The sequence below is a fragment of the Botryllus schlosseri genome, chromosome 8, assembly GCF_051294905.1.
Source record: "Botryllus schlosseri isolate E-star chromosome 8, Bs_hap1, whole genome shotgun sequence".
NCBI lineage: Eukaryota > Metazoa > Chordata > Ascidiacea > Stolidobranchia > Styelidae > Botryllus > Botryllus schlosseri.
Window position 1 is genome coordinate 4,505,200 of NC_137243.1, and position 25,114 is coordinate 4,530,313.

General features: G+C 38.9%; 2 protein-coding genes across 2 annotated transcripts; one reads left to right on the forward strand and one right to left on the reverse strand.

Moving 5' to 3' along the window:
- Nucleotides 1–2,343: 2,343 nt before the first annotated feature.
- On the reverse strand, nt 2,344–16,220 carry LOC145444440 (TBC1 domain family member 15-like). Its single transcript, XM_080322421.1, has 15 exons — nt 16,083–16,220; nt 15,059–15,157; nt 14,829–14,944; nt 13,702–13,914; nt 12,279–12,413; nt 11,609–11,735; nt 10,832–11,032; nt 9,771–9,899; nt 9,452–9,555; nt 8,119–8,193; nt 7,923–8,059; nt 6,523–6,623; nt 4,703–4,900; nt 3,889–4,005; nt 2,344–2,929 (listed from the first exon to the last, which is right to left on the reverse strand). Exons 1-15 carry the CDS (start codon nt 16,092–16,094, stop codon nt 2,795–2,797), a joined length of 1,899 nt encoding a protein of 632 aa, XP_080178547.1. The 5' UTR covers nt 16,095–16,220; the 3' UTR covers nt 2,344–2,794.
- Nucleotides 16,221–19,318: 3,098 nt separating this feature from the next.
- On the forward strand, nt 19,319–23,040 carry LOC145444112 (uncharacterized). Its single transcript, XM_080322041.1, has 6 exons — nt 19,319–19,827; nt 20,550–20,626; nt 20,717–20,830; nt 20,995–21,119; nt 21,431–21,734; nt 22,138–23,040. Exons 1-6 carry the CDS (start codon nt 19,443–19,445, stop codon nt 22,474–22,476), a joined length of 1,344 nt encoding a protein of 447 aa, XP_080178167.1. The 5' UTR covers nt 19,319–19,442; the 3' UTR covers nt 22,477–23,040.
- Nucleotides 23,041–25,114: the final 2,074 nt, after the last annotated feature.

Here is a 25,114-nt window from a genome sequence, read left to right on the forward strand (position 1 = left end):
AATTACACATCACTACTGTATGTACATCATCCTAATCAGCAATTGCATAATGGAATCTCTTCAAATGTTGTGAGACCTGATTGACTTGATCAAAGGTGAAAGAATTCTTCGGCTGGGCATATTGCCGACTGAAAATGATTTGGCAGAAGACAGGCCAGAAATAAGATGTAAAGTGTGGATTGAGAAATTTGAATGATATTTTGACAGCAATCAAGTCTAGTCTCAGATAACAAGCTCTTCAAATCTTATGGATCAGACACGAAATAACCTTCCACCAACTGCAACACGATGCTAAATATCACATCCATTTACTTCAATTGGTAATATAATTCTCCATAACAAACAGTACATTAGAAAAACAAGGTGTCATCAACATTACTAACCTTTGTCCATTTAGTAAAACCTCCCAATATCAGCAGTTGTTATTACCAAAGCACAAACTTTGAAATGTCAGTCAATTGTCAATTTCCCTCAGCTTATGGCTGTAAGAAAATAATGTTGCACCCTATCATAGAAGAAAGTCAACCTGATGAAATCAATGAGATGAAAGATCTTCCTTCACTTTTGATTTTATCGAATCAATGACATAAATGTTCCTTGCAACATTCACTCAATTTTTTCAATGTCTTGTAACGTTAACGGACACGATAGCGAAATGTTGAGGAGTCCAGCTTCTTGATCGGTTGGCTGTCGGTTCAAATCCCAGGCCGGGTCAGACCTGATCTGATCAGTAAAACTGGTATCTGTAGCTTCCCGACATTTCCGGGATAGCCTAGCGCGGTGGTGCAAGACTTCGAAAGCCCTACAAGGCTATATCTATGCCTTACTTGTCCACCGGCATATGCACATCATGCACTCATCGAATGCATCTGCACAGATAGTGTTTATGTATTGTGAATGCCGCAAAGACATCAAGGACAAAATTATATAACATCTTATTCCTTTGACTATTTGGATTTATCGATTAAAAAAAATAAAAAAGCCAATGGCAGTAAAAACAAATACTTCACTAAACAAATCTCTTGCCTCCACATTATCAGTTGAAGAGCTAAAAATAGTCAATCAAGTCTGCACGAAAATGCTGGTTTATCAAGCTTTCAGCTTATAAGAAATCAGAAAAAGCGTAAAATACATTCCATCTCCAGATTCGCATGCTTATATTGTCGACATTATTACTTCATGGATAACAAAACACGAATTTAACAGAAATAATTGCAAGTACAAGCAGGTCAAGTGCAGTGAGAAAGCAGGTGGGCCATTGCCTTTTACTGTCAATGTATTTTCACGACCCTACATTGAAATGGTACAGAAAATCAAAATATGTTCAGACATAATTTTGTGACAGATTTTATATCCGTTGGGCACAACGATTTGAGTACCCGAATGCAGGTCGAGTTTTTCCAAAACAAAAAAGACTCTTTCGCATAAACTGAAACATAGTTTCAACACTTCATTTCAACCGTTGGAGCCTTGAAATCTCCGTTAAGAGTATCTTAGCAACGAAAAACATGTCACAAACAGCTATGAATATTCAGAGAACAGCGATTTCTGTGTCAAGCAATGATCGACCCTCGCAATGGTCAACAAAGCGCTACGAAATAGTCATGGTTCAGAAACTCGAAATTATTTTGGATCATTCAGGATCAGGCATCATTTTCCCTATGGCAGCAAAACAATCCGTATTCGAACTTAAAAATCATCATACAATTGAACAATACATTCATATTATTGAAATGAACCCGAAAATTTGTGACCAACACTGAAACTGACAAAATATCCTGGTTTATTTCAATATGAAGGGTGAATGTATTATTTAATTGTATATTGAAGTTCTGTTCTTCTAAGATACTCATTCAAAATATAATATACATATTTTAACTTGAACATCATAATTACTGTTGTGATGCTATAATAGTAGGGTTACCATAAGTCCTCTTTTAAGAAGATTTGTCCTCTTTTTTGACTTTTTTGAAAGCGTCCTCGGAGGACGCCCAAATGTCCTCGTTTTTGAGATTTTGTCCTCTTGTTTGAGAATTTAGGTCAAATTTACGGCCAAAATCGGCCGAGATGCCGTAAATCAACACCGAAGTAACGCTCAGGCGGGTATTTCGGGAGCTGAGCCGGAGATGAACTTTTTTTTTTAGTCAACCACTTGAAAATGTGAAGGGAAAATCTGTATTATACAAGCAAGAAAGTTGACCTTTTTTTTAGTCAACCGACCACGAAGTGAGAAAAATTTGCTATTTTTTCAGGATTTTCCACCGGTTTTACAATTACAAGTCTGCAAATTCTGAAAAAGTGTCCTCTTTTCAGATTTCCAAAATATGGTAACCATGGTAATAGGCGGGATTCGAATACTCAACTTGGATTCGAATCACTAAGCTACTCCATTTTGCCACATTAGTAAATAGTAGCATATTCTTGGAATATTTTTTTACACCAACACAAGAGAACACTGTAAAAACACAGCCGGGCAGACATGCCTAGATTCCATAAGGCCTCGCGATACTGAAGGTAATTCTACCGACCAACCACAGCCAATTTCGGTTTGAAAACATAATACCAATGAAGCAGCTCGTTGGTATTGCAACAATCAAAATCACAGTCTGGGAATTTACACGTAAATATTTCTTTGTCCCAGTATCATAACTGAAGAGGTTTGTATCAGTAGCGTGAGTAGTCTATCTCGGAGTTCACGTTTCGGCAGTAAGTTCATCATCGACACAAAATGCCGCAGTTCGCGAATACTCAGCAGTGTCTCGCGCACAATCACAGAGAAACGACCGAACGTTCGTTATTCCGACATTCCCAGAATGTGCCGCACGTAGTCCGGCAAATCCTTCTTGCATTCCGACAATTGCAGGTAGGTTCCGTAAGCTTTACGAAGTGTGCGGTCGATGTCTATCGATCCCGAAAGATCGTTGATGTGCTGTCAAAGGCACCGCATTGATTCAAGTTTTGAAAACGGTAGGTCTAGCACATATCAATGGGACTGCATCCAAAGTTAATGAAATGGAATGTCGGTTTTACCAGTTCCATACGATGCAGATGGTTGCCAATGAGTTCAGCTCTCGGTGAATTTGGTTTTTAAAACGTAACAATAACAACGAATATGATTATGACGGTGATGCATCAATATTGTATTGATAAATTCGAAAATTAATGTTTCACTGAATATGAGAGTGAATTGTGACATACGGCAATTGGTTCTTGGTATGTATATATTTATGTATTTGGGTTAGGGGTTAGGACAGGTTAGGTTAGGATTAGGGGCCAATACACTGGTAATCATATAGATATCCTCCATCAGATTTACAACGTGTAGACTGCTGATGAACACAGCAATAGAAAAATAGAGATGGTGGATGTCAATCGATAAAAGTCTTCTAAAATTGTACCGTACGGCATCAAAGTGTTGTGTGTAGGCTGCTAGACCAATTTCTCTAGTGCTTTATTGCTTCCAAAACATTCACCCACAAAAATTCAACATTGTTTCTATTTCAATGTATAGCATAGATTGGTTGGTGGTTAGATCACTTTACTGGCCTCGCAACTGACATGGGTTAGTTCAAATCACAATAGTAACTACCACGCCAATCCCCAGACACTGACGTCACGTCACAGGCCAGGGAAAATAGGCAGGGTAGCAGCAGAGGGGTGTCCGGCGTAAAACTACAACTAAACTATGATCAGGAACACTGATCCACTTCATAGTAAAAGCTGAATGACAAAGAAGACTTTTCGATTTCAATACTATTGCACACTTTTTGACAATGACTGCAGTGAAACTCTTATATTTATCAAGAAGATACAAGCTACCACAAACATTCATATTCATTTTGATTGAAATGCAGAAATGAAAAAATTTGAGTTAAATGTTGAAGTCACCTTTAAAATTTCCGTGAATCCGCAATCAGGTTGCATCAACTGTTCTTTTTCCGTCTCCAAAACGGCGAGGCAGATCAGCAAGTGGAAGTTGTGACAAGGCAAACCGGTCCATAATACCTATGAATGTATGTGAAAAATGCGTGTGAAAAAATGGTTGGATGCGCTGAACTCAAATATCATCGACGAAACTATATTTATGGTAGCATGCTTTCGCTTTCGCATGCTTTGGAACAACTCTTTATAAGACACACCAAGAGAAAGAGCATACCGTATTCACGTTTCATGAAGTACACCACCATGACTACAGGTTGAAAACATGATGAAACTTTGACATCAAGTGAATGCTTGCTATTTGAATGAAGTGATGAAATCAAGAAATGCTATCGAATGCCGTAAGTACCACTATCAGTTTGTGGACATATGAGCATATGACACAACAGCATGTGGGTTAAAGTTAAGGTTGGGTTAGGGTAAGACTGAATTTCGGAAATATAAAGTCACATAATAATAATAAAATGTTAAAATGAAATAATCATGAATAAATAAAATATTAATAGTAAAATTATTATTATATAATTATGAGATTTCTTTGAAGGAGATGGAAACTGAACATTACTAATGATTATGGATGATTCCATGGTTCTTCCCAGACAATGCTTATGGTTGGGAGGAGTTAGAATTAGGGCTACCGTATGTGATGTCAAGTTAGGGTTAGGAGGACCTGCCTTTTAACCTGTACCCTAACCATTGTCTGGAACAATCAATGTACCAGATTAAAATTGAAACAATAATCAAAACCGCAACGACACATTACCTCCCACAGAGACTGTATGTCCTCGTACGAAAATTCTCTCTTGAAATGAATCAGCATCCAACGGAAGCAGAAGTAAAGATTGGAAGATTCCTTCGTGTCGAGATGATCCCAAAGTTCCGGCTCCATAAATTGCAACAAAACTCTCAATTCGCCGAGCTGACGCTTCATACCCGCTTGGTTCGCTTCGAAGTTGTGATGCTGCAAACGCGATTGTAATGTAAAACTGGAGAATCAGTATCAGTATATCAAGAATTTCATCATTTCAAAACACCACAAGACTGCGATACAATGAAAAGATAGGAAGGTGTCGAAACGACTTGGAGTAAAGCCTTTGATATCAGACACCCACCTGGCCTAGGCGATGTAAAAAGGAGGCATGTACGCTGAATGAAAAGTAGAAAAAGAGAATATAAAATAACAAGCGACAAAATGAGGTGGCATGTGACGTTGGTCAAGCAGTCAGCATTGTACAAGTGGAAGCAATGCCGTAAATTTTCAATAACCAATCCAATGTCAAACCTTCTTCAAGTGTAAGTAACAAATCAAAGGTTTGAAATGTACTCAAATAAGCAGTTTCCAAGATTTGGTCGAATACTTTTAGCAGTGGCCATACCCTGATAATCGTGTGATGTATCTTCGCGACTAACGCAAAAGGACTAATGACACTATAAATCAGGGCCGGCCAACCTGCGGCCCGCGGGCCACATCTGGCCCGCGAGAAGGTTTTGAGTGGCCCGCGAGGTAATTTCCGAAATTTCTAATATCATCAAAATGGATTGCACAGATTGTGAACTTGCAAGGCCAACCAAAAATTTGATTAGTCTGGGCGCAACACTTGAGATGTGATGACTAAAATATCAGTTCCGAAGCATTGACAGATCCATCAACCATTCACATATTGGTAGATCTTTGTACACTACAATAAAGCAGAATAATTTGCGATAAATTTATCAAAGCTAAAAATTTTCTACAAGCTTAGTGCAATATGTTGTCACTCGATTTCTTGTTTTAAATATTGTTGCCAATTTGCGAAAATGGAAGAACACCTAATGTATCAGATTGAGTCGAACTATATTCGCGATTACGAGACAAAGTGTCGTTCAACATATGCGACCGTGCATTTGCGCTCGCAGTAAGACTGTCGCCTATGAAACGTAGGCACGATATGATTGACGCATGTTGGTCGCAGGTTTCGATTTCGATATGTCCATGCGCCGAATAGCCCAGTCCTCGCAAACTTAGCCCAGCGATATACAACAGGCCCGCAATATAGTCAAGTGACAATATTATTGACCTATGAACTTCAAAAAATTTTCGCGCTTGGCGCGGATAGTCCCCGCCCAAAAGTTTGTCAATTGAATGTGGCCCTTTGGCTAAAATGGTTGGCCAGCCCTGCTATAAATAGATACAATCTATGAAAATAAAGTCAGTCACAGTGTTACATGGGCTATTTCATACAGTTTTTATGACAAATTCACAGCATAAGCACAGTCTTTACGATCAAAGCAGAACAACTGTGCTTTTCAAAATTAAAAGTGCAGTAAAAAAGTAATTTAATTGAAAGTTCAAGTAGGAGTGGAATTAGTCTAAAAACATGATAACCCCTCGAGTATGTAGTGGGAGTATACAAAATCCACCTGAGAACCCCCCAAAAGTAGCAAGACTACATTATTGAACACATCTGCATGAAAACAAATCAACTGTACGTAAAAACTACCCTCCAGCTCTGTCTTGGAGCTGAACATTAACATAGGATTGTGTATTGCAAGTATGCAGAAGCAAAACCAACTTCACTCATACCGTACAGCATTAAATCTTACCACGAGATCCATATATCCCACGAAACACCAAAATGCATCGACTTCGTTTTCCATGACTTCCAGTATCGGCGACAGAAGGTCACTCATTCCCTGAACGTAACCTGAAAGTGGAACATTTACAGGATTCCGTATTTTCAATTCACCAGAATGGCACATACAATGATGGTATTTGTAATGACATAGACTCAATTGAACATAGAGGAACAGGGTTTTACAACCAGATAGATTGCCAGGACAATCGGGGTTATGGGAATATCTATTTCAATATATCATATAATACTTATTCTTCACTAATTACTCAAGTTCTTGCGCTTTGAGACTGCTTCCTTTTCTACCACAGTTTTCAGGCAAAACTTCTCACTTCTCGCAATTTGGATATTGAAAAGTAGCAGATTTGGGACAAGTTTGCAGCATTTTTATCAGTGATATTGTCATAAGAACCGCATCAAATCCATAAATCACATTAACTTAATTCTGAATATATTTGAAGAGTTTCTTGTAGATACAGAATTTCACTACACAATTGTATAGAATATTCATATTGACATGAACCCATGGATTTTCGACTGACACTCGTAGGCAATTAGTAGAGAGTTGGAAAGAAAATTGCATATCAACCATCGTATCACACAATATGAATATGAATCTGTATTTGCAGATTCTACCTCTCTGTAGTGTCGTTAGTCATTTTATGACGGTGGCAAAGATACGTTACAGAATTTTGAATGTAGCCATCTACGAATAACTTTTTGAAACTACTTGCTTTTCAGATATATCATTTTCAGTTTACACTCTTATGAGTCTTTGCTAAATTTAATCGATTATTTTGAATTGTTGATCAAATTTATATACTGGTGGCGCAAAAGACATGATTTTATTCATTAATAAAAATAATAATAATTAATCTCACATAGTCAAAACCTAAGTTAAAATCATTGTCTGCTTATATTTATTGATTTAGGCCATACTAAATCAGAAAATACGAGATTTAACTCATGAAAACATTTTGCGTTACATGGTGTTACAATAAAGAAAACGCACTGATTCATAATGCTCGGAGATCAAGTTGGTAAACGCCACCACATTATGATTGAATAAACGAATCAGCATTCAAAATCAAGTTCACTGCAGTGTACGGAGTACCGATGGTTCAGTGGACGGTCCAGCAATGCAGTAAATATAGCCAAGAACATCTAATAAGCTCAGAGGTTGAACGGCTTATTGATTAGCATGCTATAGTAACAAGTTAGTCAACTTATCATAAAAGCATCACACGTAAAGGGCTTCTGCGGAAATGAAATCATTTCATGTAAATCAAAAACCTGAACGACAGTAACCTGTGCATTACGTATCTGATTAACATCTAACATGAAACACATCCGCAAAGCTATCGATCTTACCGAGATCAAAATTGTGCATGCAGTACGTCTTGAGTATATCCGACAGCAGCCTCAAGCCGAGATTATCGTCGTCTTTATAGAACGTCCTCGTCCTGTCCGTTCTGATCACGTCTTTTTCAATCAGACATATCCTTTCCCTGCAATAACCAGCAGCAGTCAACATCGCTATTCGATAACACGGCAGCAAAAAACGTACCTTAATGTCGAAAATCTTTTCAGCTGATCGGCGTTGATGGATTTCCATTGCATTTTCATCCGATAATAATCTTCCCTGAGACAGAAATTGTCGATATTGACATGTTTGGTGATACGATTGTTGACATACGATGTTCTTTCCAATTCTCTACTAGTTGCTGACGATTACCCCTGACGAGTGTCAGCCGAAAATATCCAGGTTTGTATATTGACAACTGTTTGCATGGTAATCGTGACAATTCAACATCCCAACGTCAAAATTGGTACCGTTTTGATTTGTTAACAACTGGTAATAATTGAGAAGCCGAGTGATTTGATTTTGAATAAAGTACGGTGTTACACTTCTAGTCGCGTATTCGGTTATAACTTATTATGTCGTCACAACAGTATGGATTATGTGCAAAGTTGCAAATATGTCACTTTCATGCTACCAGAAAGAATACAATGCCAACTCTACATCACAATAAATATTATTTGGCAATGGCATTATTCCGACCATACCTATTTCATTGTACTTTGTGACAACACTGTGGGTCAATCACGAGTCACGACATCACAGATATGACACTCACACTAGTGTGCGTAGATTTGCGGGAAAGAGGAAGGTAAGATGAGACATTTTTGCATATTTCAACGCCACTTAGAGAGAGATGCTTTGTGAGCTTAAACTTTGGTATCAATGGATGTTTATACCTATGTTTTGAGTTATAATGATCAACGTCAGGGTCGTAACCAAGTCACAAGGTTCCGAGTCACAAGTCAATCCATCTTTTATAGACCTGACTCGAGTCAAGTCGAGTCAAGTCATTTTCAATTCACCACCGAATCAAATCCAAGTCCAAGTCAGCTAGTGAAGGGTCGAGTCCGAGTCATAGCATTTTGACTCGTGTCCGTGTCCAAGTCATTATGTTCACTGTTCAGTTTTCAGTTCAATTCAACCCACATTCTCCAACTATGCTCGAGTGATATAGAATGGCTCGCATTCATAATATCGTAATTTTCCTCAAGTCTTAACAATTACTGGCCCTATTTTTCAAGTATCAGGACTGACAGACGAAATACCAATGACGTGGTAGCTTTACTATTCTTAAAAGTCACAATGAAAGGTCTGTCTTGGCCGTCCTGGTCTCTAGTCACATGACTTGGTTCGAGCCATGCTCAATGACTCGAGTACAAGTCGAGTCAACACAAAAATTGACTCGAGTCGAGTCATATAGTCGAGTCACTGGAATCATTGTGCCTAAGCTTTGAGGCCAAAAACCCGGGATAAATAATGTCAATGTTTCGATGAAAAAGACTGCAAATCGCCAACGAGAAACGATCAAAATTCTCACTCTTTTTCTTTTCTCCTCCTCAAAAGTTCTTCCGACGTCATACCCCATTCGTAATACTTGAGCAAATACTTCCACAGCTCCTTACGCAGTTCCGAATCGATACCCTAAATTTGTAATATGTCAGGGGGGAGCGTCAGTGACTAGGACAGTGTACCAGTTGTATCACCAAATAGGTTCCTATGACATATCATCACTGCCATACAAATTTGAATAATCAAGGCGACCAGAAGCTCAATAATATGCCACAAATTCCATAACACACATCATCTCCAAAACACACAGGCCACCACGCGACTACAAATTAGACTTAGAGACTCACCCCGCTGAAAATTGCAAATTTCAGCTCGTCGACGCGTAAAATCCTGCCCTCCAGATCTTTGTGTGTGTCTAGTACAGCGCTCGTGACAGGTGGGCCCCGCGGATCTTCAGATCGCGGTCCTAGTTGAGCCTGAAATCATATAGATGTTACGTATGGTGACCATATTTTGAGATTGGGAAACGAGGACACTTTTACACACTATTCAAAACTTACTGAAGCGGAAGAGTTGAATAGTAGGCTATATCACATTTCTTGGAGGTACAGAACTTCAATATACAGTTGACTATTGAGGTTCTGTACCTCCAAGAAAGCTCTTTGAAGCGGAATAGAAAACCACATTTATACAACCAATTTTATTGGGTTGACTAGAAAAAAGAGGACGGTTTTCCGATTTGATTCCCGAAATACCCGCTTCCACCTTATATTATGAGTGTTGACTAAAAAACGGACATTTTCAGATCCAAAACCCGGGTAACCCGTCATCTTTTTGGGCATCTTAGGCTAAAACAGAGGGCAATCTGTCAGAAAGGAGGATCTATGATCTGTTATGTCACATTTCTCTTATTCGTTCGAAAATTTACTCATAATGCAAAGTCTAACACAAAGGTTAGCGAATATTTAATTTGAAGTAAGCCGCCACGATACCCTTCAGCAACAGGGACATTGTTAAGGTGACAACATTCTACAATTGTACAGAGGTGGTCAAATTGGGTTTTGAGTTGAAAGCAGGAGTGACCGTAGAAGTAGTGATTTCCAAGTAAAAGTTTCTTCTTCTAAACCTAATTTTGGTAAAAAACTGAAAACTGAAGTAGAAATCGTTCAAAAGCATAACCATTAGGAAAAGTAATGTAAGAAGGCAAAACCTACATGAGTACTTAAAAAGCAGCCTACTTCCTTACTGACCACCTCTGGAAATGTACGAATATATCCTGCACTGTTCACAGAGATAGTTGTTGAATAGTATATGCAATTGTATATTGAAGTTCTGTACCTCAAGAAGCTTTTCAGAGATAGTTGTGTGTGCATTGTATCACTCAACTTTCTACTACCAAGTAACTCACGCAAGTTATCACTTCGAACCCGTTGTTTTGCTTTTCGTGGTGACTGATCTGAATCCGGCTGGAACCCGCCTCCACCGATTCGTCCTGCACCACGTCTGCCGTCTCCCAAGTCGGCCTGTTCTGATTCTCGGCACTGACAAACATGTCTTGGATGAAGTTTGTCACTTTGGAAAACGAACGAAGCGCGAAGCCCGAAGGATCCTAAATGAAAGGATTACTAGAGCCTGCCCGGTAATATCAAGTCTATAGCACACTTTGAAAGAAAGATCGGTATGGACCATTAGAAGTAAAATAAATATCAACAATTTCAGTCATGCTACACCACTGTCGTGCTAAGTCAGAGCAATTCAATCTGCGACGAATATGCTGGAAACATTGGAATATTTCTCATAGCTTACAGGTGCCCAGATGCGACTATTTCGTGTCCGAGGGTGGCAATAGATGTAGAGCTGTTCAAATACACGCTTCAAAGTGATGGAAACGCGTCTCAAGCTAGATGCTGTATCTTTTCAATATCGGCTGAATACACCACGGTTTTCGTGGAATAGGACGTTATATATCTTTGTCCTTAACGTTCTCCGACTCATGATATACATATTACATACACACGATTTGCGCATATGCCTACCACGAGTGCATGCGAAAGGTGCTAGTCATCTGTTTTATAAGCATGGGCTCAAAAATCAGATGTTGTCCTGGGGGTCCAGGCTCTCAGTGACTATGTTTGTTAGCGAATAAACAACGCCTAAACTGGAACGTAAAAAACTACCACAATACCTGTAGTGCTCTTCCGTCGCCAATGCGAGCGTTGTCGCCTCCGAATAACTGCAGTTCGTCAAAAGACCGCGTCATAGCGTTGTCGTCATCGTGTGACAATCGGAACGTATTCGGATCGGTAGAGGAACTTTGTAAAAGAAATTCGCATTAGCATCAACGCCAGTATGTTTTCTTAGATAAGTGCATAAATTGATGCCAGAGCTGGCCAAAATCCAGTAGATTCCATTCTGATTCTAGTGTTAGGCTGTAAGTCAATCCGGGTATCGAATTCAAACGTGTAGGCCTACATTTTCAGGTGACAACAAAGTAAATAATGCAAGTTCTAGATCACGTTAAAGATAAGTCGCTATTTTTCAAACTATACTTAGATTTCATTGGACTTTGTGACGATGTTGTTGGGTTGACAATATATGACATCTCAAATGCGTTACATGATTCATATGCTGTAATACTAGCAATCGTGTTTTCAAGGTTTCCACAGAGGGAGAACAGAATACAAACTATAATTCTCCTTGATAAATTAACTTCAAGTGGGAAGGAGCATACAATTCCAGTACTCAATAGAATTATCAAGACTCAACGCGAATCATTACAATAAATACTCGATTCAGATTTGCGAGTACTCTAATCCTCGTGCCCAACCCTAACAACAACCATCCGCAATACTCACGGCAGCATATAACAGTACGTCTTCAACTTTTTGATGAATCGCTTACACCCTTTACGATGAAAATGGAACGTGGGCAGCTGCGTGCCGTCCTTCCGCCATATTGTGACGTTCGGCCACGCCAAGCCTTTCCTTGACCTACAACAAAAGTGACGTGCAGACTATCCAACTGAATCACTTCAGAATGCCATCTACTATCCTACATTAGTGATTCCCTGCATTTTTAAAATATACATTTGAATAATATATAGGCTACATTGGAATATACTCCAATATTTTCGGCTGAACAGAAGTGGAAAGAACATTGTAACATGTAGGCCTACATCAACAATTTTCTTTCAAGTTCTCTACTAGTTGCTAACGATGACCTCTGACGAGTGTCAGCCGAAAATATTCGGGTTTATTTCAATATGAATATATTATTCAATTGTATATTGAAGTTCTGTGCCTCCATGAAGCTCTACATTTTGTTACTCGTGTAGATCTACTATTTTATGCTTTTGTTGCAAAATTTTACCAAGTAGGAGGTCAAAGCCGTCATCGTTAGTGCTCAATTAGAAGTATAGAGACGTCAGAACAAGCACGCAACTGAATTACTTCGTTACTGACCATGTCTGGTTATATCTGACTAGAAAAGGGGCTTCAAATGCGTTGTAGTGGTTTTCAACTTGGCAGTTATCGCAGTAATACAGTCTGAGCATCACTGACATGACATAATCTATTAGTTAAGTGACATGATTTGGAAAATTGATCATCATCACAACCACTATTACTCATCAAGTGAAACTTATTCGTACCGCTGTGTTGAACATAAGTAGGCCTTAGTCAGGTCATGTTATTATCTTTCATCGATATTGAATTGTCGAATAGATAAGTCACTGTCGATAGCTTGATCCCTAACATATTCACAAATGTCTGATGCGCGATACATCATTTCAGAAATCCAGCATTAGAGTTGCGTGCGATTTCAATGTGTATAGGGAACTATGATACATAGCAATGACCATTAGTTTAATCATTTACCAACAAATGGATAAATGAACGATATCTGACGCAAGGGACTATGCAGTTTTATGACCACTAATTTCCTTACCAACCCAATTGGGGTAAGTCAACTTTGAATAAGTCGGTGTTTGTAGGAGCAAACACTACCAGGCTTTGAGTCACCACAAGTACCAAGTAATTATACAGTCAACGATAAGAAGTGTTAGTGGTTAATACTCTAATATTTGTTGGATATATAATTTAAGCATGTGGATATCATGGCAGCTCATGTCAGTTTTACACATTTTGAGAGAAATGTGTTTTTGTAAGTTTGATAATCTCAAAATTTGAAGCTACTGGACCTTGCAGTTAGTCACAATTCTTTGGCATACCTTCCACATTTGGCAACACGAAGTATTGAAGTCAAAGAAAACATTGTTACCGTTTCACAAAATCCAGCAGCACCAAATCAACTGAGATGTTGTATTTGGTTGCATTTTCATCCGCCCCTTCCGCTTCGGACGAAAGGGATCCCCGATTCATCTGCTTCCCGTTTTGATCCACTTTCAGAAAGGCAACCATCTGGTCGTTGTCACTCACGAGGGTCCATTCGGGGTCGATAGACTGATATTCCGAAGTCGAAGTGTTCAATTCTCTGCCCCGTTAAGGAAATAAGATCACTAAACATCTTGATATCATGAATAGACAGTGTTCTTTTCGGTTGCAGACACAAATATGAAAAAGTTCAGCCAGTAGACTTAAACCTGTACATTGTATAGCAAGCATAACTAATTTTCACAGCGTAGTTTTCTACAAGCCTACTGTTAATTTAAGATAAAACTTTCAAAATTTATTACAATCATGGCTACATACTTTCGCAATCCGCATAGCCTATTTACAGGTCATATAAAACAGTCATCAGTTTTGATGGCCAAATAGCTTTGGAAAATTATTCCACTTAATTCACTGCTGTGATGATCCCGTTGTATTCACTTCTATTAGCTGGATATGAAGGCTCATTCAACATGTAATTCAGTATCAGTATTGAGGGTCTAATTGAAAGCACTGATCGTTATATCAAAGTTCGGTTAAATTTGTCGGATTCAAAATCACTGCATAGTGCATAACATCACATATGCATAACATCACAAGATTGCAATGCAATGAAGACATACGAAGGATCAGAAGTGACTTGGTTTGTCTGCATATAATAATAAATATGAGCCAAGTACATGCAGTTGTACATTTTGCACACTGAATGAATGTGCGAAATGAATGAATGCATAATCAAATCTAAAGTCACATTCTTCTTATAGATGTGAATTATCCATGAAGAAAGATTACTGGCATTTTGGGATGACAAATTCTAAACATCATATTTCTGGAGATGCCAGCCATCACATTTACATAACCGGTTTCCAAGAGTATGTCTAACACGATAATATGGACATCATATTATTAGTTTTAAATACTGATGATATGTTTCGGGACAGAAAAAATATATGAATTTTCATACATATTTTTCCTTCTTTATTTCTGAGCTAAGAGTAATCATTACAAATTCCGTACCGGGGATCTTTCGAAGATTCCATAACTGCGCTGGATTCCCCACTCAACGTGACCGAATCGTCCTTACTTGGTTCACGTTCCCGGTATATCACCCATTTCACATATCTCTTGTTACCCTGTGAGTGTAAAGTTGAAATGTTAACATGCAAAAATCAAACTAACATAATTATTTATCCAAATTCTATTGATCTCATGTAATTCCCATGCAGCTTTAAATATTATGCACTTACCACTTGAGTAATGTATAAAGATCCGCCCAGTAGCAAGTCACCTCCATTCCCGTCATCATTTGGTACGTTTATGAAAACTCCAGTCTGTTCATAGACATCCTGCAAAAAAAACAACTTTAATTAACAAATGCAGTAACAACCTAGACTTTGCTTGTATGGGATAGGAAATGGAGATAAATTGAGATGTTGCATGTTTTGATTTCAAGATTTCAGTTTATGTACAATATTTTTACCATGAATGAGCATTTAACAATTATAATCCAACATATTTATGCTTCAACAGAAAAGTTAACACCAAGGATTTCATTGAAATTTGGTACAAATAGAGTTTCAGGAATCAAAATAGTTAAAAACATGAGCCAGAATTGATGAATATATATTGGTGAATTTAGAATGACGAAGGGAAGACGCCTTCAATCTAACTATCCATGTCAAGTGGCCCTGACCCTGCCTATTTGCCCAATTAATACAAAACTAAAAGCATGATACACATTCATCAGTTGTACCGAAGGTACAGGGAGCTTATTTGGCATGAACACCATTCAACTCGAATAACACTCATGCTCATGAACCTATATCATCATCATTTACTAATCGTTGATCAAATCAATACACCACCAGATAGCGATTTAATGAAAGGATAAAAATGAAAACTAGGGATATTGCAATATGTCGCATACACTATCCCTGCTAGTCCTTTTATGTTATCATTTATATCTTTTCATCCAGTGTGTCTGCCTCTTATAAACATGCTCTTGGCCAAGGTGGGTGTCTGATTAAAAGACTATACTCCAAGACGTTTTGACATCTTCAGACTATATCTTTTCATTATATCGCAATTATCTGATAAAATGACTGACTGATTCGTACCTCAAAAGAGTTACTATTATTGGAAGTCATAAATATCACAAAAGTCTACATGCGGAAATAGAATCGGTATCAACGGCACGCTGGCTCAGTAATTCGCCCATGTCAACAGAAAGCCATAACCATTAACCAGAAGAATACTGTACATAGGACTTGCCTGGTAATCCATAGATCTTGGTAATCCGACAAGTTACCAGTACAATATTCCAATACAAATCCTTATCGCGCAATTTATTGCCAATGTTAAATCCCTGCTTATCAACAAAGAATGTAATGCGTGCAGCGATGGTTGCCAGTAAACTCGCCCCAAAGTAAATTCGGCCCGTCGAATTCGGCCCTCGGTCACTTCGGCCGTCGGTGAATTCGGCCCTCGGTAAATTCGGCCCTCGGTAAATTCGGCCAGGGCCAGAGTAACAACAACAGTTACAATACCATTATCTAACCTGAACCCTAACCCTAATCCTAACCCTAATCCTAACCTAACCTAACCCTAACCCTAACCTAACCCTAATCCTAATCGTAATCCTAACCTAACCCTAATCCTAACCCTAACGCTAATCCTAACCCTAAACCTAACCCCTAACCTCCAAATCACTTGATAATATTATAATTATGTAATATACTACACATTATTAGTTAGTAGTTATTAGTAGGTTTAGGGTTACGATTAGCGTTAGGGTTAGGATTAGCGTTAGGGTTAGGATTAGGGTTAGGGTTAGGGTTAGGTTAGGTTTAGGATTAGGCTAGAATTAGGGTTAGGATTAATGTTAGGGTTCAGGTTAGATAATATTATAATTATGTATTATAATACACATTATTAGTTCGTAATAAAATTTCACACAATGTTCTCCGAGGGCCGAATATACCGATTGAATTCGGCTGCCGGTAAATTTGGCCCCGTAAACATCGGCATATATATATACATATATATATTTATACGCATACCCTGTTCTCCAAATCACTTGATAATAATATAATTATGAAATTAATTCACATTAATAGTTGGTAATACATTTTTATACAAAATTCTCCGAGGGCAGAATTGACCGAGTAACCAGTGAATTGACCGGTGAATTCGGCCGTCGGTAAATTCGGTCCCCGTGAATATCCGCGCTATCTCCCGTGATTACGCGATCTACGCATACCCTGACATCCAAATCACTTAATAATAGTATAATTATGTAATTAATTCATGTTAACGGTTGGTAATACGTTTTAATACAATATTCTCGGTGGGCCGAATTTACTGATGTGATGGCCGAATTTGCCTGGGCCGAATTTACTTTGGGGCGAGTTTACTGGCAACCGCAGCGCGATCATGCGAGCTCAATGTTTTTGTTTGTTCATGACGTCACATCACGTGCCCTCGTGATACGCAATTCGCTCCCGTGACCGATTTTCACAGACGACCAGAGTGGAGTGAGTATTCCGAATGATATATATATAATATATCATATATCATTGGTATTCCACATGATTATGATTTGGAAGGGATTCGGGGCGGATCATGCGATATGCAATATTAAGTTTGGCTGGCATTCGGATCTTTCATGGCCTAACTTGGGAAAAATTCGAATTCTAGTGGTAACATTGGTACCGCAACTGGTCGTTTCAGCAGCTCATATAATTATGTTCATTACATCGCTTTTGTTTGCATTGTACATTGTGTGTGTTGAGCGTATAAAAACATTATTTGATGATCATTACATTATCATCACATCTTCACATTGCATTGGTACCAAAATTATTCTGCTTCCAATCAAATGACTCTTTGGCGCTAAAGGTGTCATAATCATAATCGCGATCAGCTGTTCTATTATTTTACTCCGCTCAAGCATAGATAACTAGCCTTCGTAGGTTAATTATCTATGGTTCAAGATAGGCCTACCAACACGAAATTCGCAATAAGGGAAATGCGCAATACACGACACAATGCGATGTACTAAATAAATACAGTCCATCCTCAAGATTACCGGACCACGACTGACCTATCGATCTCGCTTCCCATGACATGCCGCCCTATTTCTTGTCGCATTCTTCTTCTATACTATCTTCTTTACTTTTATTCAGTGTGCATGCCTCCTCTTTACATCGCCTAGGCCAAGGTGGGTGTTAGATTCCATAGACTACTCCTTGTCGCATCGACATCTTCCTGTCTTTTCATTGTATCGCATTTTTGTGGTGTATTGAACTGATAAAATTGCTAATAAACCAATGATGATGATGATGTAATGAGCAGATAGGCGGATCTCGGAACAGTCAAAACGACGACGACCTGACATGCCGATCTCGCGTTCCGTGCCACCTTGTGCGCCTGAGCAATGCACACTGCACAGTGCACAGTGTGCAATGTGCATTGTGCAAGCCCCTCTTTACATCTCGCAGGCCCGGGTGTGAGTGTCTGATTTCAAAGACTACTCCAAGTTTCGACACATTCCTATCTTTTCATTGTATCGCAGTCTTATTGAGTTTAGAAATGATGAAATTTTTAATAAACGGCGATACTTATTCCAATCTTGGTGGTGTATTGATCTGATACAATTGGTATTAAACTGAACTGAAAAAAATCCAGGTTATATCCGTTTCGAAGGGGTAACAACTTAATGATGTTATACGCAATCTACCTAGAACACAATTTATGTAGCCTACTACGCACTTACCATAAATTCCAATTTTGTGACAATGGCGTACATAACGTCCAGGGATATCTATCCTTGATAACGACGCGTATTGTTCGACCTACGGCTTCTTGATCCAGAACATTGACCTGTTAGGATTAGATGATGCGACTGCTTTCCTTTTATAAGCGCGACATCCGCCATGCGTAAAATTGAGGGGAGCGTGTATTTGAAATGCTGTTACGATACATATCCATATGTTGGCCTGGGTATATATATAATTGAACAATATATCATATATGTATATTGAAATAAACCCAAATATTTTCGGATAAAACTCGTCAGGGGTAATGTCAGCAATTTGTTGAGAATTCAAAAGAGCTTTGAACGCAGTGATGATAATTGGATATGACTTATCTGCACAGCTGCATCATAATTAATTTGTTCACCACTTTACAACTTCAATAAATCAAAAATTGATAACACTCTCCAAATGGAACGTTACGCGTAACGTTGGTTTCATTTCTATTGTATGCGATTATTTCAGAAAGATAAAACAAATCTTCAAGTGCTAGAAAAACAAAAGGCTTTCTCATACAATTGAGTTTCTAAAATAGTCAAGTCCAATGTCGATATATTTCCCTTCCCATGCCAAAGTCGATAATTGCTTCGACGGGAGAGTTCTAAATTGCAGATGTTCGGTAATGATGAAGAATGGCAAGAGCGTATCGAGTGTTTCTAATCTGAGATATCATATCATAAGAAACTTCACAACTAGTATCGTCTTGATTTCCAGGCAGGTATTTGTCAAGTTGATGTTGAGGGAACCAACAGTCCATCTTACTAGGAGTTATTTTCCTTGATCTTCTGATATATAGTCTGCTCCAGTAGCGGTTGATATGGATAGTGGGTGTAGAAGGGAAGTACGCAAAAACATACATTGGAAGAACAAGTTCTCCGCCGATTTTGAAAGAAGCACATATAGAAACGAAGACCATTTTATGCGAAAGCAATTATCAACAGAGAATGAAATTGCAAGGCCGATGAGTCGTTGTAGCGGAATGGTAGATAATCACAACGGACCGATCGAAGAATCGTTTCGCAAATATCTCTACATCGATGACGTACCTAACGATGAGACGAATTCAAAATTTAATTATTGGAGGCCGTCGTATAACAGAGGGTGCGATTCAGGAGTAGAATCGTGCGCTTCGATTTCGAGGTCGTGCTCCTATGACTCTGTTTCGTCCGCCAGCACGTCAAATAAATCTTGTCTGCACGAGGGTAAGAGCGATGCCGTATATAAAATGAAAGTGAGGTAGATGTCGATGCTTTTCATCATACCCCCTCAATTATATCAAGCATTAAGGTACTTTTGTGCGGCAGGTCAATAAAAAATATATTGTGTCATCGTGTAACGATGTCGACGGCATGATTAAGTTGAAGCCGACTGAAGTGCTAAATGCTTCAGTGGTTGGGGATATTTTATATTGCTGCTCAGTGCCCATATTAATCCGATTATATGGAATGGTATCACTAAAAATTCCCGGGACTAATGTTGCATATTTGTGTAAATCATCTTGTAAGCAGCCACATCAACGTCTCTTATATTGTCACGGGCCCATATGTAGCCTACTTATTGGTATCAAGAGGGGTCACTTAGCTTGACTATATTAAGAAATGTTATCGCCCAAACTCCGTATTGAAGCATATGCACCATATTCACACAATAAACTTTCACTAAGTGATTGTAAATGTATATTTCACCAATTAAAATCACTTATAATAACACACCATTCATCAATATTAATTATATATATGTTGAACAACGAAGATCGTAGGCGGTGCATGTATCAGTATCACCTGTAGCAGTTTTGTGCAACCAGTATATACCTCGTTTTCCTTCCTACAATGAATATTTGGGAGGGATTGTATACTCCTCTGCACTTTTCCTTCATAACATTGTATACTATTCACAGACTCATCCCTATCTCGTGCCATTTCAGAAAAAGTTGCAGTTGATTCCACTCTGCAACGATGGGAATTACCAACATTAAAAGAACAACTAGCTATTATTCAGCAGGTATATACTATGTCGTATGTCTACGCTGGTTAATCCAACGATAATCTGCAATAGTTGAAAAGAGAATGTCTATTTTCGTATATTCTACAGGTGGAATATTATTTTTCGGATGACTATTTGGCGAGAGACGCGTATTTTCTCAGACAAATTCGCCGAAAGAGAGAAGGCTACCTAAGCATGAGACTTATTACAAATTTTAAAAAGGTCAGTCACCATTTCCGGGGAATATTGAGTGTTTCCAACAATGTTTATAGACTAATGCTACGATCGTTTTGCCATTAAGCTAATCAGATTTTAAATTTCTATATTCTTAACATTAGTAGGTTATAATGAATCATGAAATTCATCTTACGATCTCTCCGTTACAGATCCGCAAGATGGTTTCCGACCCGCGGATAACAGCCTACTCCCTGCGTAAATCAAAACTTCTGCAGGTAAACCGCGAAGGCACAAAAGTCCGAAGGATAGCAGAAGTGCAATGGAACACCAAAAGGTAATGGTTTAGGAACTGCTAGGTGTATGATATCCTGGATTTTAATATTGTGTAGCTTGTAACTATATTAGGCCAATCGATTTAATAGACACGCCAAACATATTTCGCGTGGATGTAGCGTTAGAATCCCAGAGTAAGATAAAAATACAACTTACATTGCAGCGGTAGCTCGATATAAATACCCGTTAGGCCTGTAGCCACTGGCCACACGTAACTTATATATTTATAATGAGAAACGTTTTGTGACAATTCTTTGATAGCGTGCCTAGATGTATAGCTTCTATGAGCAACATACGTTTCCAACATTTCAGAATTCTGCAACAATGCGAAATTTTGGTCATCGGCATCCCGGCACATTTAGCTAAAATAGAAACGGTGATGGCAATATTCTCGCGGTTTGGGGATATGACGTCGGTTCATTTGATACGCCCTGATAGAGAAAACTGGTCGAGTTCAACTTATGCGAAACGATTCCGCTCCAAGCTGATGTCTTGCGCATTGGAGGACGAGTGCCGTGATCAGCTCTGCTCCGTGATTGAATTTCAAGACCACGAAGCGGCGGCGGAAGCTTGCCAATCAATGGCATCCGCTGGTAAAGATTATGGGTTCTCTAAGGTATGCATCGATTAAACTTTTATGTCAGTTCCGAAAACCATTACGAAGAGCTTCTGGGAGGTACAGAACTTCGATATACAATTGAATAATATATATTCATGTTGAACTAAACCAGAATATCTCCGGCTGACAAGTCAGGGGTAGTCGTCAGCAACTATATAGAATGGGAATGTATATCAACAATAGCATCGCCTATTTATGACGTCAAGAGCAGTAAAACCATTATATAAGTATATTACAAATCTGCAAAGCACAAAAATCAAAATATTGTCCCAACATTTAACGCTGAACTAAACCAGACATCAAATGTCCTCTTCGATTTCTGGGTTAAGCGTATCCCAACTATATGTTCTTCGAAGAATCATGCAGTGCCCGAATATGTAACCACGATGTCTTTCTACAGGTTATTCTGGCCGGTAACGGTGAGTCAAAACCGTATTTCGGCAATCCCGATTCTCCAAAGAAACACGAGACGAAGCCTAGTGACCTGGACTGGAGAACGCCAACTCCCGTTCCATATGAAGCAAAAGGGATATTCAACTCAGAATCGCAATTACGTACACAAATTCCCGATAAAGAGCAAATATCGGACGACGCTTGGATTCAAAATGTCGTAAATCAGGTGCTGCAACAAACTCACAAGCAGACAAGCGCCGACTACAATGAGGTGAAAGCAAAATGCGTTTCATCGAGTGATTACCAAGAAGCTGGAAATGACTATATGTTATTGCACGCATCTTAAATCGCAAATAATGTAGTACCTGCTTGAACAATCTGTTACATGTTATCTATACTTCACTATACTTCATATACTGAATAATCTATTTATCCGATAATAACGTTGTGGAATTTTACATCGCAACTTCACTATTTACGTATGAAATTCCCGTAACGAGGTGACATTCCTGATAGCGTATAATTGCACCCAGAGTGATCATGAACGCCAAGTTGGACCAAATAAAACATGTCAAAAATGGTGCATTATTCGGTCATTGCTTCATTTGCGAACCTTCAAATTTTAGTCATCAGCAGACACTTTCGTCAGATATAATGCCGCAAAATTGTAACTGGTGTCACAAGTTGCTGTTTGTGGTATTCATGGTGTTTGTCGACTACTATGGTGGTCTTTTACACCAGCAGGCCGATATTCGTTATTTTTGATTCCGTATCTGCCGACTTGTAGCGCGGCCGACTTCTAGGCTTTTTGTAAGACACCGTTTACGCGGATGAGATGGCGAGGAGGAGCCTATAGATAAACCTCCAACACTTAGGAATTCAGGAGTCGACCGCGGTCGGACTCGAATCCAAAACCCATTGGTGTTGTAGCTGTGGATGCGGATTATACCACTACGCTATCTCGCTACTTGGTGTCAGCAGCCATTCTTCGATAAATTTTTGGCTCTAGTCAAGTCTGTTCATTTTAATTTAGTCATCAAATCAAGTCCAAGTGCTGTCCAGTGTCCAGTCCATACGAGAAGTCGACTCCAAGTACGACTCGCCTCACTCTATGGCGAGATAAAAAGTATCGCATTCGTCGTGAGGCGTATTTATTGTTCATTTGGCGACAAACAAGATAATTCAGAATGAAATTTACATAGCGTTTATATTTCGGCATTTACGTGAATCAGCGTCAGCTTCTACAGCAGTTTACTGAATATATCGGCGAAACATAAATTATACAGTTGACATCACAATCATCATCATCATCATCATCGATGTTATCTATGGAAATTACCACGCTTCAACGGTTGGATAAATCTTGACGTCTGTTCATTGCTATCCGCCGAAGTCGCTTTTCTACTTTTCTAGACTAGGAACTGACACTATCGGCGATATTGCCCTCACGATTCTTGTCGATTAGCGGATAGACCTTACCAAGTGACCAACGGTCTACTGCACTTTGACGGAATTGAACACAATGAAATAATCAGAAACCGAATTTCGTAGGCTACGCTTTATTGCTACTGCTATAGACTTAGGAGTATAGTATGACACGATACATACTCATTACTCAGTACCTATAGTTTAGTCTTACCATATTTTGGAAATCTAAAAAGAGGACACTTTTTCAGAAAGTTCAGACATGCAAAACCGGAGAAGAATTCTCAAAAACCGGTAAATTTTTCCCACTTCGTGATCGGTTGACTAAAAAAAAAAGGTCATCTTTTCGCTCAGAGCTAAAATCACCGTTTTTCACTCCGAAATACCCGCCGGAGCTTAACTTCTGTGCTAATTTGCGGCATATCACTCGCAATTTCCTCTAAATCTGACCTAAATTTTCAAAAAAGAGGACAAAATCTCAAAAAAGAGGACAAAAGGGCGTCCTCCGAGGACACTTTCAAAAAAGTCAAAAAAGAGGACAAATCCTCTTAAAAGAGGACGTATGGTAAGCCTACTATAGTTAATATATAGCCTACAAACACAGCACCATTTCGTTTCTTATTCACAGTCATTTAATAATAACCGATTAAAGGAAATATGCATATAGCTATGCTATAGTCGTTTAAAGGCTGTATCTAATGCCTCATGTATTACTGATATAACGCACTTAGATAAGTTGCGTAAGTTCAGACTATAGTCATTGAAACGTAAACTTTGTAAAGCGCGATTGCTGTACGCACCATGTCCCTGTACAATTCCCGAAACTCCATATTTATAGATAGCGATCCCTGCGATAACTGTCGAAGACGTAAGAATAATCGTTGACGCAATTATTTCTCTCTTGACCTTGCGAAATACTGCATGGGTATTCATCAAGAAATGTATCAGTGAACTCTACGTTTTTGTTCTTGTGAGGGAAGGGTTCGTCCGGAACCGTTACGCCGAGAAATTCAAACAAAGGGCCCCAGCCATCAGTGCATTTAAACACCAGAAGTTTGTCTTTGGGCGCGTTCTGAAATGCCAAGTTAAGGAGCTTGAATGAAAACATTATATACATACCACCTATAGTGGTTCTTAACCCTTTTTCCTCCAGCGCCCCGGGGCCTACGATAAGGGTGGAGTAGCCTACTTTTCCAATTCGAATTATTAGTTGAGAGCAGAACTGGACAAGGTGCGGTCAGCGGAGCTATTCTGAGCGGCCCGCGAAAAGTTGCTGGGAATTCAAAACATAAAACCTACTTTATAATGTTATTATGTGGACTAAAGCCATAAGCTGTATAAACTGATCCGGAATTCGTTTACTTTCAAGCCTGTTCAAGTTCATTAATATGTCAGTTTTTGAGTCATAAAAGTTTTCTTCAGGCCAAACTACTTCGTAAGGACAGGCAGTTCGAACCAGAAATGAAGATAAGTAGTACAATTCTAACATTACGTGGGAAAACACTTGATTTCCATACGTTAGGTCAAAATAAGTAAGTGATCACGAGATGGAACTTACG